General features: G+C 36.7%; 1 protein-coding gene across 6 annotated transcripts in view; it reads right to left on the bottom strand.

The window, feature by feature from the left end:
- QKI (QKI, KH domain containing RNA binding) overlaps positions 1-13,605 on the bottom strand; it is a 115,603-nt gene that overhangs the window by 3,400 nt on the left and 98,598 nt on the right. The window contains exons 5-7 of one of the 6 annotated variants that reach the window (XR_014777746.1): positions 7,652-7,739; positions 6,037-6,336; positions 3,352-4,189 (exon numbers count right to left, since the gene is read on the bottom strand). Coding sequence is in view for 5 of the 6 variants with exons in the window: in XM_084774919.1 (XP_084631045.1) it covers positions 3,352-3,426; positions 6,037-6,336; positions 7,652-7,739 (463 nt within the window). In the remaining variant the exon portion in view is untranslated. The other 5 variants (XM_084774920.1, XM_084774921.1, XM_084774919.1 and 2 more) reach the window with 5 other exon arrangements.

Here is a 13,605-nt window from a genome sequence, read left to right as displayed (position 1 = left end):
AAAACAATGATGAATAGGTTTGGTATAAAGAAATTTTCAACAGTCAGTGCAGTTATGAGCATCTGACTGCTATTAAGCATTAGTATTCTCTCAGATGCAAGCAATAAAGCAACTATTAATGATGGATGTGATTATTAATAACTGATGATTAACAGAAATGAATCTAAAGAAATTTAAATAGCTATGAACAATTTGGTTCAACATAAACTCTGGGCCAAACAAGGTTTCTTTTGTTCAATAAATGTTTATTGCTTTTTCAATTATTCTATTTACAAACAACATGGAATTTCTTGGCCTCACGATACAAAGCAATACTGTAGTCTAGCAGTGTAGGCAACACCATGGGAACCAGAAAAAGGCCAGGCTTTTCGCACCAGCCAACATTTTCCAGTTGAAAATACTAATTTACACATATAGAACACTTATAAAATGCACTTGCATGTAAACACTGTAAAATCCTGCCATTTAAAATTCTATACCTCAAAGAACTCTAAGTACATAAAAAATAGAAGAAATTTCTAACTGATACCAATAAGGCATTTTAAAACTACAAACAGCTTTCTTTATTCAATTTCAAAGCTAATACTCTGCAAATACAATAAAATCTGACATTTCATATACATTCCTGCTTTATAATTTTATATTTTAAAAGAAGCCACCTGTAAATACTATTTTCCTTTGCAAAGTAACAAAAAAGAACAAAAAATTTTTAAAAAATTACAGTAAAACATAAAGTAGTTCTCAAGTGGAAAGTTATCACTCCAAATGTCCTCAAGTAGCTCCTTCTCTAACCAGCCTACCGCACGCTACGTCACCAAACTTGGTCCACTTAACAGTAGTATGATTCTTAAGACTCATTCAACAGCTTAATTATTTCTACTATATTCTGAGGTTTGACAGAATTTTCTGTAATGTTGCCATTGAGACGAAGGCAGGAGAGATGTGAAGGAAAGATGCTCAGTGCAGTTAGATTCTATGCCACTCAACAGCTCAACCCGAGCAGGTGTAATGTTCACAGGGTTTAAATGTTCTATATAATAGACTTATTTACCTTTGTATGACAAAAATGGTTTCTATAGTCTATCAATTAGGACAGTTTATAAATACTACAAAAATACTGTATCTTCAATATAATCAAATCTTCCCTGAATTTCTTAAGAGGAAGCACAATTTATTTTTTAAAAAATTAAAAAAAAAAAAGGGCTGTTCCAAAGTCTTAAATTTGGGTAATGGCTTTTGTCCAATCATTACTTGGATAATCTCTGATTATGTTTGAGTGTAGAATGTTTGACAAAGCAAACCATCATACCCAGTACATCTATCTAGAACACACCCTCTGCCATGTCCTGGCCTCCTACAGTACACATAGGCATGTCAACTGTGCAAAATCACCTATAGTTCATTACAACTAAAGTCAATTGGTCTTTATGTCTCAAAACGATTTTGAAATAAGTATGGAGGTGGGTTTGTTTTCATCAGCAACTAGATACCTGTCCACCATGTGACTACTCTACATGCTCACATATAGTTACATGGTTATATGTCCTCAGGTTGCTTCCTTGCATCGAATGAATGCTAATAATAATCTTCCCTTTAAAGGGTTTAAAAATATAGAGAAAACAGTAGTATCATAAAACAATGTAAGTCAAGGAGTTTGGGCTTTCTCTTAGACCCGATGAGTATATGCGGTGACAGTATGCGTAAGTGACCTGGTTCTAGAAGAAGAAAGGAAGAAGAAAGGGAGGGAGGATGAAGGCATTTCGGTTTGTTGACATTGCATTCTGAGTAGAAACAGAACTCATCAAAATAAACACAGCTACAGATGAGCCATGCGCGGAATGTGTGTCATCTTCCAGATATAATAAGGTCTAATATTTTCAACTATCTGAAGGCTCTGGAGTGCAAATGTGAGAAAGGATTACTTTGTTAACAAAATTATAGAAAATCTCCTAATAGAATCACAGGAAAAGAAAATCTAAGAGAAAAAATTACTTCAAAATCAAAAGTCTGTAAGATAATTATTTCAGACCTTAGCAGTATGACTCAGCCTCAGATTACTCATGAGATTGCTCACTTCTAAAGTGACCTTTAGAAGTCCCTAGGTGACTCTGATCCAATGGTTGATATGCTCACACTTGGCACAGCTGCATGGGATGTTATTGCTTTGGACATTCCCCCAGGTGAGGATTTATATTATTTAATGAATAACCACTACAAAAAAAGTGTGTGTTAGCTAAAGTTTTGAGGACTCTTTCAGAATATATGATATTAAATAAATATTAATGTCTTTGGAAAGGCATTTGTGTATTTCTAATACACAAAAAATTGTGTCCAGTATTTATCATGGGAATTTAAGGGTGGCCACGTAAAGTGAGCTAGGTTCTTTTCTACTATTGTTGGAATTCCAATCTTGCAATTAAAAACAAAAACCAAAACAACCACACAAAAAGTAAAAAACATTTCAATGTCAAAAAACCGAAACTACCATTCCTCAAATAAGCATAAATAATTTAAGAATGGGTCCAAGGGCATATATAGGGCACAGATTACAAATATGGAAATGAGAAAAATGAAGACTTGTTTTCCAGTCACAGGTTAGTCAGAGAGGACACCCCCACAGCTGGGTCTCACACACCACAGAGCGTCAGGGCAGTTCACCTTCAGGTACTAAATTTTAGCAGCAAATGAGAAAACTCAAAGGATCCGTTTTGGCAAGAGAATAGAGTAAGAGGGAACTCGTTTTCTAACTGAGAAAGTATCCACCTACATGAAAATTATTTTCACAGTCCTGACTGTTGATTTTAGCTAAGTAATTGACATGTATACCCTCATATTTATAATTGGCTCAATGTCTTATTATATTGAAAAATGGAAACTAAATCTTAAGTTTTCTCCAAAATTACACAGAAGCAAAATTTCTTTACTTCTCTCATGAAAACATCATCTGTTCAATTCATTTTGCAGTACCAACTGAAATATTCAAAATAATTAAAGTGTAAGTTTTAGCATCAATTATTACTAAGGTAATGTAAAAATTTAATAGCTCCCCAAACTGACTAATTTATGTTTTAACTGGAATAAATCTTAGGACATAGTAATAGAAGATTTAATAAATTAAAATATAAAGGGGAGGGCTAAAAACCCAAGCCAAAAAACAAACAAACAAACAAAAAAACCCCCCCACAAAACCACAAAACTAACCTTAAATCAATCAATTATTAAATTAATTTAGGAAAGGAAGAGAGATGGTGTGCAGGTAAACAGTTACATTTTTCTATCAGGTGTGGTGTTACAAACTTTGTGGACATCCAGCACATTGCTTATAAACAAGAACTGCAGAACTAAACTAACCTCGGTCTGCGGTCACAATCCTTTGGTAAGGATGGACACGCATATCGTGCCTTCGAACTTTAGTAGCCACCGCACCTAGTTAAATTGCAATTACCAAGACAAAGTTAGAAAACATACATAAGGGAAACATCGACAGCAGGTTTATCAAAATGGATCTCAAATGTTCACTTACTACAAAAGCTTAAGAAACACGTTAAGGCACAGTAGTTTAAAAATTAACTGTAGTATGTCATGTATATATGCTTCTATCAATATTGCATTCATTTCAAACAGGTTGGCCTTCCACCTACTTCATCCCTTCATTTACAGTCCCCACGTCACAGTATCTCACGAGCGCTATAGAACCAGACACATCTGAGCTTTACTAGTCACGTATTCACTGAAGTGCCTTTCTTGCAGCAGGACTATTTAAATAATGCCACATTTAATACTGACAATTATTTGCTAACCTTAACTTTCAGAGTTTATCACTTAAAAAAGGTTTAAAAAGCAACTCTTAAAGCCTACAGATTGTGGTTTTAAACTTTTGAGTCAATAAGTATGAACTGCAATGAATTAGGTGATTAGTAAAGCAAACAGTACAGTACACTTAGCAGTCAGTATACTACTATACACTCCTTTATAAATTACCATTGCTTTGCAGTATTACAGACTAATCCAAATTAATAGCATCATTTTACTTTATATCTATGTGCAAAAAGTGCAAGTAAGTCACTGACTGCTAGGCTAAGGTTTTTCCCGGAGGCTGCTGAGACTAAGCATTTGTTAAATTCAGATCTGATGAGGGTTCAGTTAAGACCGTTCTTGAATTCTTAGCCTTTCGTTGGGAAAGCCATACCTAAAGATAAAAGGAAGGGAATTAAACATTAGTCATCAATGAAGATTTGATGCTAATACCAATCTCCTCACTACCACCAACACACATGTCTGCATCTGTTTTGAAGGGCACTGCTTATTTTAAGGTAATGTGAGACTTGATACATAAGCATGCATGTTATCTGTGTGCAAATTTAGTGTAACTTGGGAATTTAAAATATTTTCCTCAGTTCTTCAAAGGGCCAATATCACAGTTTTACTGCTTAGGTGGCAAAACAAGTAACAATATTTGTATTTTCTCAGTACTTGTCATCGAGAACCTTGAAAATAAAATGGTAATTGGGTACCTGCGTATTTTGCTCTTAATTTTGTTGGTTTAAATCAAGCCTTCATAATTATAAATGTCCTAGCCAAACCAAACCACATGTTCCTTTACCATGAGATATTTTACAGCAGTGCCTCTTGCTGTCTCTAAGCAGTAAACTGAGTGAGAATCTATTTTTCATTTTAGATAAGCAGATTGCGTAGAAATAGAATTCTATCTGGCAAAACTAGGAGCTGTTGTACTGACAGGCAGGAGCAGCAGCTGGAAGCCACGAGCCCTAACTCCTCAGGAGCAGATGCTGTGAGCGCAGCGGAGAGGAGCTCTGGGAAGGAGCATGCACAGGGCCACAGGAAGGAGTATTAATAGAAAGGAAAACTTAAATAAGGTTATAGGTTACATGTTATTTTTTTTTAAATGCTTCAAGTAATGTGCAACAGAATACAGCCTCTCACTAACATTTCTGTGGTATAATTCTGACTTATATTTTTATACAATGACTTAAGACAGAAAACATGTACAATAAAATGTATGTTTATAAACAAAAAGGCACCTAAGTGCATGCACACACACAGATAACATACAGAGCATTGTGGCTTTCTTTAAATGAACAATCAATTTTCAAGTTTAAATCTTAATGTCCAAGTTCATTAAAGATTTCCAGATTAATATTAAGCTGGGGTGGCAGGGACAGGGAACCTTTGAAAGATCAAAGTCCTAAAAGTCAACAGCAGGCACACAGCACCAAGGTCATACACAATAAGTTTCAGAACTCTGTGTGGTAAGCAGTGGGTTTGTCCACACTGACTGGTCGTGTTCTACAGCTGCTGTACTCTAGTCCTTCATCCAGCAAGTCAATGGGCTGAAATATCAGGCATGACTGGCATTTCAATCCACTCTATAAAGAAAAGGCATCAGTAATGTCTCTTTCAAGAATATCGCTTTGATCATGTAAACCCCTGCGTTTATATGACTTTGTTGCCTCCAACATGACTGAACTTAGGAAGTTGGTGTGGTCATCTAGGCCACAGTAGGATGAAAATTACACAATATTGGTCATGTTCACCAGGACTTGAAAACCCCTAAGACTGCAACTATTAATTGCATCCTTTAAGTATCATCAATATTTAAACACACAAATAACAGAAATTTAATAAAAATCTCAATATGTTGATAGAACTTTAAAATTCAGTGGGCAAGTAAACCTAATTTTGGGAGGTGGAGCTGATGAGGCCATTAAGACAAAGCAGCAAGAATGACTTAAATAAAACTCAAGAACAACTTCAGCCACCTGAGTTATCTGATCGAGAATATACATGGCCAATTCACCCAGAGAGATTCTGAGCTACTAAAGTAAGTTCAAACAAATTAAGGTATAGCTATGTAACGGGAGAACTCTTGTGAGGAACTGAAATAAAAGCACATTGCATTTCCAACTTTTCCTAATCGAACTTATACTGCCTCTCTGAAACTGATAAACATCATTTCAAAGTCTGGGTACCACAATCAGGAAAGCACGAACCGCCTAGCGCTGTCATCATACTTACCTAACACACCACTGGGTTCAATAGGGTACTCAAGGATTGATGTAGCTGGTGCCAACGTGTAGGGGTATTCATAGGGTGTGTAGATTAACCCAGCTTCAGGCCCTGGAGGGACTATGGCAGCAGTTGGGTGAGGAGTTCCGTTTGGCATGACAGCGGTCTGTATTTGTCTGATCAAAGGCATTATGGTAGGGCCAGCTGGCGTAGGTGTACGCAGAGCAGCTGGAGGGAGGACAGGCGCAGGCCCAGTGATGATCCTTGGAGCAGCCTGGGCAGTTGCTGCAAGAGAAAAGGCAAGGGCTGCTACAGTAAGCAAAGAAATGTAGAAAGAAGTACAGGGGTAGCAGCAGTAATAAAACATGAGGAAATGAGAGGGAAGTAGGAAAAAGAAAGGAAAAAGCAGGAAAGAAGAAAAATAAAGGGAAATCATTAGTACATGCATTGATCACACAAAAATGGCAAAGCACACCAACCAAATGCAATCAGCTTCCCCTTCCCCAACATATTTAAATATGATGCAAAAAGTAAAAACCCACTGTAAAAAAAAAAGTTAAAAAAAAAAACACAAAAAACAAAACAAAACAAAAAAACCAAACAAGACCATTAAAGTGTTATTTGGTTCGTAACTCTGATGATATATCCACTTTAAAACATTTTGTGAGACTAAAGGTGCATGCAAAACCTTAGGGCAACATTCCAATTAAAAGATGCAGCAAAAATAATTATTAAGTAGAGTTCAGAGAAACAGTTCTGGTGTATTTCCAAAGCACACCTTCGGACTAGGGACGACTCCCTGGATTAAGTCAGGTGAGCAAACACTAAATGTGTATGTTTCCAGCATGCTAGGAATTACTGCAGAAGGCAAAGAGTACAGAAGCAGACCTACTGCTAAACTGATGACTATTAAGAGTAAATTACAGCCAACCATTTATAAAGCAAATATTGCTAAACTCACTAGGTTGCCTACCTTTGGGAATTTTTGACTATGACTTTAAAATTCAATTTCTTAAAAAAAGAAAAAAAAATCAGTGCTCTAAATATGGTATGCTCATATAAATGACATGTAAACCTTAGGTCATCTCAGACTATATCTATCTATCTATATATTTTTTAAAACTATTTTCTTACTCAGCTTATAAAATTATGCCACAATCCATGAAAAGACAATACAGGCTGAAAACAGTTCTCACCCACTGACCTCTGTGAACTCACATAGGAACTTAAAAAGCGAAAAACCATGAGTGCAAGCATGCAAGCAAGGGGGAAAGAAAGATTTCAACAGCAGGGGCCATTTCACTTAGACACGTTTAATAAGCTCTTTTAAAAAGCTTTCAAATTTCTTGTCTTTTGCGTAATGCCACACAAAAAAAATTGAGGTCTTAACCAGACAGTTAATGCAACAGGACATTTCTTGAACCTCTTCACCGGAAGAGTAAATTTACAATCCCATATTTGATGTGCTGGCATAAAATTGAGCAGGCCACAGTTTACAGAAACATTAAATAAAATGGGGATCTTATCACATTGTAATATTACCACTACTTCAACTCTAACTGGTTTTATGCTGTGGTACCAAAAGGATAAAGAAGCTGAAATCCTGCCCCAGGCTCATTCTTACGTGATTTAATGTTGGCGTCTCTGTAGGTGCCATTCAGAATTGCAAGCTCCATCAGCTGCATCTTCTTCAGGCTGTCTTCTCCTTCAGCCTGCACATGGGAAACAAGAGCATTAAGTATTGGAAACTGTACACATACATCACAACTAAAAAAAACCACACACCATGTGACTCTGAACTACTAATGTGAACTAGGAATCCTCACTGAATTTCTAACCTTTATTTCTGCTTCCTTATTACTGTTCTTGGTTTCCCTTAATCCAGCTAGCAAGTGCTATCAAGTATATCTTCAGCCCTCTATCTTTAGGGTCACTGAATAATTTCCTACCTACACAGGAAACATTTACAAGTGAAGTGGGCATTAAAATTAACTAGAATATACAGACATAAACCAGGATGGCTAACCATTTACCATGGTTTCACCCCTCTTCCATTAACTAATACTACTTTTTTTTTTTTAAAGTTTTTCAAGACAGGGTTTCTCTGTGTAGCCTTGACTGCCCTGGACTCACTTTGTAGACCAGGCTGGCCTCGAACTCACCGTGATCCGCCTGCCTCTCCCAAGTGCTGGGATTAAAGGCGTGTGCCACCATGCCTGGATAATACTACTCTAATAATTCATTTTTACTATCCTACCCAAACTAATGAATTTAGCTGAGAGTGGTGCCTGTCATTCAGCGTAGACAATCTAACTCCCCAACTGAGAACCAACGGCCAGATAAACTTTCCCAAACATAGCTTTCACCTTAATAGTTTGCAACACTCTCCTGTCTTAAACCTATGATTTCTTACTATCTGAACAAAAATTAAAACTCTCTTCAAGCCACCACCTCAAGGTAAGCCAATTAACTTGCTCGTTCACACATCTTGTAGAGGAACAGACCAGACCAGCTCTGTTAATGTCTTAGTATGTACTCTCATTTGCCCACTGCAACTCCTCTTTACATATTCCTGGATACTTCAGGTTTCAAGCCCTACTTACAGCAACTTCAATAAAAATGCTCCCTTCTCCAAGAGTCACTCCTCTATCCTATGATTCCTGCCATGAATTACATCTTCTTGAACATCATTACTCCCAAAGAAAGCTCCATTAGAATAGTCTGAACTTTGCTAGTTATTACCACCTAATCACAGAATTACTGTTGGTTTGTTTATTAATTAGGTAAGGTCTCACTGTATAGCCCTGGTTGGCCTTGAGCAGGCCTTCTCCTGCCTCCCAAGTACTGGAATTAAAGGCACACACTACCACACCTGGCTAGAGCTTATTTTTTCAATGATTGGTATGTATGTGAAATGTAACTTTAGTTCCAAAGCACAAATTTTTACTAACAAGAGCAAACTCCAAGTGGTAGCAACAGGACTAGGGATCTTGTCCTTTAAAGATTATGAGATGAAGTGCCCCCACTTGAATGCAATACTTAAGTCTTCTTGACCATTTCAGTCTTCTATTTCTATTGCAACTGTAACGACTTAAAATCTTTAAAGACTGGTATACTGTAATTTGAAGCCAACAGAATTACTGAGTACTTAATAAATCACGAAAAATTAAAAAACTATAAGTGAAACCATTATGAACATTTGATGCATCACTGACAACAATTTTTAAAGTCTCCTTTGCAGCAAAGAAGGTACTTGCATATTTGTTGGATTATTATTTCTTGACCCTCATCAATTTGTATAAAAATGAATAAAGTAAATATGACTTATTTGGTTAAATATAAAATAAACAAGCTATTATAAGAAGGGAAGAAGTAGAAATATGTTATTACCAAAGTTCCTAAAAATCTGTTTACTAAAATATAAATACAAGTTAAAATATCAAGAGTTGGTTCAAATTTAATCTGTGGAATAATGAAATAAATAAATAATAGATAAGGCAGACAGTAGAAGAAATGATGTGTTCCAGTGTATGCACATTTGGCCATGTCATTTGTAGGACCTAGAACACTAAAAACTGGGCAGAGATCACTGCAGTGGGTAAGTAGGAAACCCTAAAATAGCAGTGCTAGTTTATAGTAACTTATGATAAGACCATTGTGGAAGGCCAAGCTAATATGTCATGACCTCCTCCCACCCCACCCCCACACACATCAAAGGAATTATATGGCAGAATTAGAATCTCAAACCAAGTTGTCACATTCCAGAATGAGCTTTGACTTCATGTCCTTCCCATCCGTCACACTCTCTATTCAAAGACAGCTAGATACTGGGTTTTATTGCCTCCTAAGACAATAAATGATATTACAGAATTATCTCCATGTAATAATGGTTTCAACTTTAGTGCTCATTTTTGACAGAAATTTAGCAATTTTTACTTGTCTAAGCCTCTTTTCCAAATGTAAATTCAGGTAAGAAAACTTGCTAGTACGTTTTATCCTATGATGTAAAGGCTCTCATCTGGTTCTTTTGTAAGATTTCTTGTAACTGGTCAGATCCTCAAGTTATAGACTTTCCAGTATTTTACAACAAAGCCAGTGTAGCTATGCCAGGTGCAATAATTACTGAAATGGCAGGGTCAGGCGGGGTGGGTGGGTCGATAACAAAACTGCTCTTATGTACGTGTGTTAGGTCATTAAATTTTATATTACATTTTATGCTATGTCTTTAATCTCTTTGATGTTTCACTTTTAATTTATCCTATTTTCAATATCACTTTTAAAAACTAGGTCTAATTTATAGGCTATGACATCCCAAGATTTAAAGTTGATACTTGGGCCAATTTTGATGAATGCATACAAATGTCTGAAATTTCCACCAGCAAAATTTCCTTGTAGTTAAGCACCAACATTAATGTGACTTCTCTCATGCCACAGTTTAGTTTTTCAGTTCTAGAATTTAAGAGACATGCAATCTCAATGTTCAGGCTTTCTCAGTATAGTGTTTATGATACTCATCCATGCTTTTTGTAGTGGCTGACTGCTTTAATGGCCAAGTAGTGTGTTGTTGTTTTACTCTATAGAGTTTTGCTTGCTTCCAGTTTGATTATACACTGTGAACATAGCCACTCTGAGAATTTTATCACAGGCCTTTGCTGTGAATCTTATATTTTGACATATTTTGGATAAGTATCTAAAAGTGGTATTGTTGAGTCATATGACAGATGAATTCCATGGGAAACTATAAAGATTACCAGAACACTATAAAGAGCATAATTACCTTTGAAGTACAGAAATTCAAAAATATAACACTTGCTTAGACTCACAGCTTCAGATGTCACAGATTTTTAGATTTGCAAAAAAATAGTATATCATGATAATATAGTATCTCTACTGGTGTCTGGAGGAATCTTACAACAATCCTATCTATAACTATATGTATAACTATACATATAGTTATAGTATAACTATAACTATAACATGCACACACACACACACAGAGAGAGAGAGAGAGAGAGAGAGAGAGCGAGAGAGAGAGAGAGAGAGAGAGAGAGAGAGAGAGAGAGAGAGAGAGCGAGAGCACGAGAGTGAGCACGCAGAGAATAAACAGTTGCAAACATAATTTTCTGAACATTTTGGAATTGTGGGTGACAGATTAATGGATGTATATAAACATATATTTAAATGTATGCATATGCTACAAGGAGATGTAAGCATGTCATCAGCTTTGTTCAATGATCTAGGACAGTAACAAGTCAAACACTGTGAGACTAAAGGGGTTTTAACATTTTAAAGTACAAAAACTTAAATGCTGTTTTACTTTAGAATGAGATGTGAAATGTCCATCATCTGAGCTCCATGCTTCATAGTGAAGCCCTGGTGCTGGCACACATTATCACCAAGACTTCTCTGTAGGGTCACAGTGCAGAACAAGCTCCTAAGCAGAGCACGTGAGTTAAAGTCCTCAGGTGTTAACCATTACACCAGTACACTGGTATTACCACAGTCAGCACTACCACAGAACCTGTCTGTGAAAATACCTTCTGAATCCAAAAACTTCACATTAAAGAATAAGGAAAAATCATGTTTGCTCATTAATATTTTAATAGGCTGAAGGACAGTAAGATGGCTCAGGGGCTGAGGCTATTTGCTGCCAAGCCTGGCACCCTAGGATCAATTCTAGGATCCACATGGTAGAAGAATTGGCTCTTGTAGCCTCGTTTCCAATGCTTTCTTTAAACAAAAATCAAGTTCAAAACCTCTTAGAATAGACTATCGTGTTTTTTCAGCCTCAGAATTGAATAGGCTCTTGCTTAGAAGCACCTCATAGCTATCATCTTTCAACAGTCTTCAAATTGTACTACTTTTACACAATGTAGCCTCATCTGATGACTCAGACAATCCTGTTACTTTCAGAAATCTATGCTATTTAGTTAAAGGAGGGTTATTTACACATGTTGTCATGCCTTTTCCATTTTCACTTTTCTATAATGGGCAAATATTTCCTAAACATCTCTTGCCCCATACTCCCCCCACTGTGTGTGTGTGTGTGTGTGTAGAAGACACTGACTGACAATTGACCTGGGGGAATAAAAGATGCACAAATAGGTAGAGAAAAAGAGAAGTTTTATAAGAGATTTTATTTTTTCATTTTTCATTTTTAAATCAAATATATAATGCCTACCTCATCTCAGTCTCAAACTCATTGTCTCTTCTTAAGCTATAAGGAATTTTAATAACAATACTTTCCTTTGCTCTGCTATGTCTACTGCTTTAAGCTCCAGAGGCTGAACAGTAACACATCAGAGGCTTCAATCCTGACTCTGCATAGGGCTTTCTCAGAGTCTACAATCTAATAATAGTACAACCTCTTATGTTTCATCTTCTAGCCCTGGGCTACAACTGCTTCTAAATTTGTATTAAGGTATGCCTATTTCCTTTCTCCTCCAGTTCTCAAGAGCTCGTACTCCTTTGTAAGTTCTCTGTTGAAATAGTACCTATTGTGGTTCATGTTTTCTTGACTGACAAAGAAGCACCACCACTCCACAGAGTGTTAACACCCTCTCTTCTCACATCACCGACCGGATCATCTGTGACAAAAGTTTACGTGAACTCTGTCAGTCATGCTCCATTATTCCTTCTAGACCATTTAAAGCTTCCTTGATTTCAACTTCCTTTTTATTCTTCAATAAAGAATTTTAACAGTTAAAACCATCATCTGTTCTGCCAAACTTTTGCAGACAGTCTATCAAAAACAAAAATAAAAACAAACAACAATAAAACCCTGGGGTCTGGAGAGATGGCTCAGAGATCAAGAGCACTGGCTGCTCTTCCAAAGGTCCTGAGTTCAATTCCTAGCAACCACATGGCGGCTCACAACCATCTCTGATGAGATCTGGTGCCCTCTTTTGGCATGCAAGCTGAATACTGAATAAATAATAAATTAATACTTTTGCTCCCACTTTACTTCTTCCTTCCACATGGCTCCTTCCCAAGTCTTCCGGCTTAGATGCTAGAAATGACCAATAAGAACTTAATATGATGCAACTTCTGTGCTAAATCTAACACCAAAGAAGGAGATCACAGATGGAGCATCAGAGACATTCTCAACACCCTGATTGAAACCCAGCAGTGAAGAGCTGAATCAATGGTGCCCGAAGTCCCCTGCATGATACAGTGTCACTACTTCAAACCTTGTTTGTCTTTGCACAGAGTCCTCAAGTTCAAATAAAGGTCACACTGCTGCTTTACTAACAAACCATGAGTCAAAGTGTCAGAGATATGTTAAGAAAAAGCTTCACCTATCTTTTTCTAGCCCCCTTTAAACTGACTAACATATTCTACTTAAATATAAAGGTTGTTTAGTGGTAACATCTAATAAGCAAGTTTTAGTAAAAGTAGTAAGTACATTTATCTAACCCACGTGCACATAATGCTATGTGTCTTAGTGTGTCCAACCTGCAGGCCACTGATGACAGCTGTGGATGCTGCTCAACATAAACAGCAAAGCCGCTTAAAATATCACAAGACTTTAGAGGGATGGCACGGTGGAGTCAGACAAGACTCTACCAAAGTATTTTA

Source organism: Acomys minous, assembly GCF_964271855.1.
Source record: "Acomys minous genome assembly, chromosome: 3".
In the NCBI taxonomy this organism is placed as follows: Eukaryota; Metazoa; Chordata; class Mammalia; order Rodentia; family Muridae; genus Acomys; species Acomys minous.
This window is presented reverse-complemented; position numbering and strand designations above follow the sequence as displayed.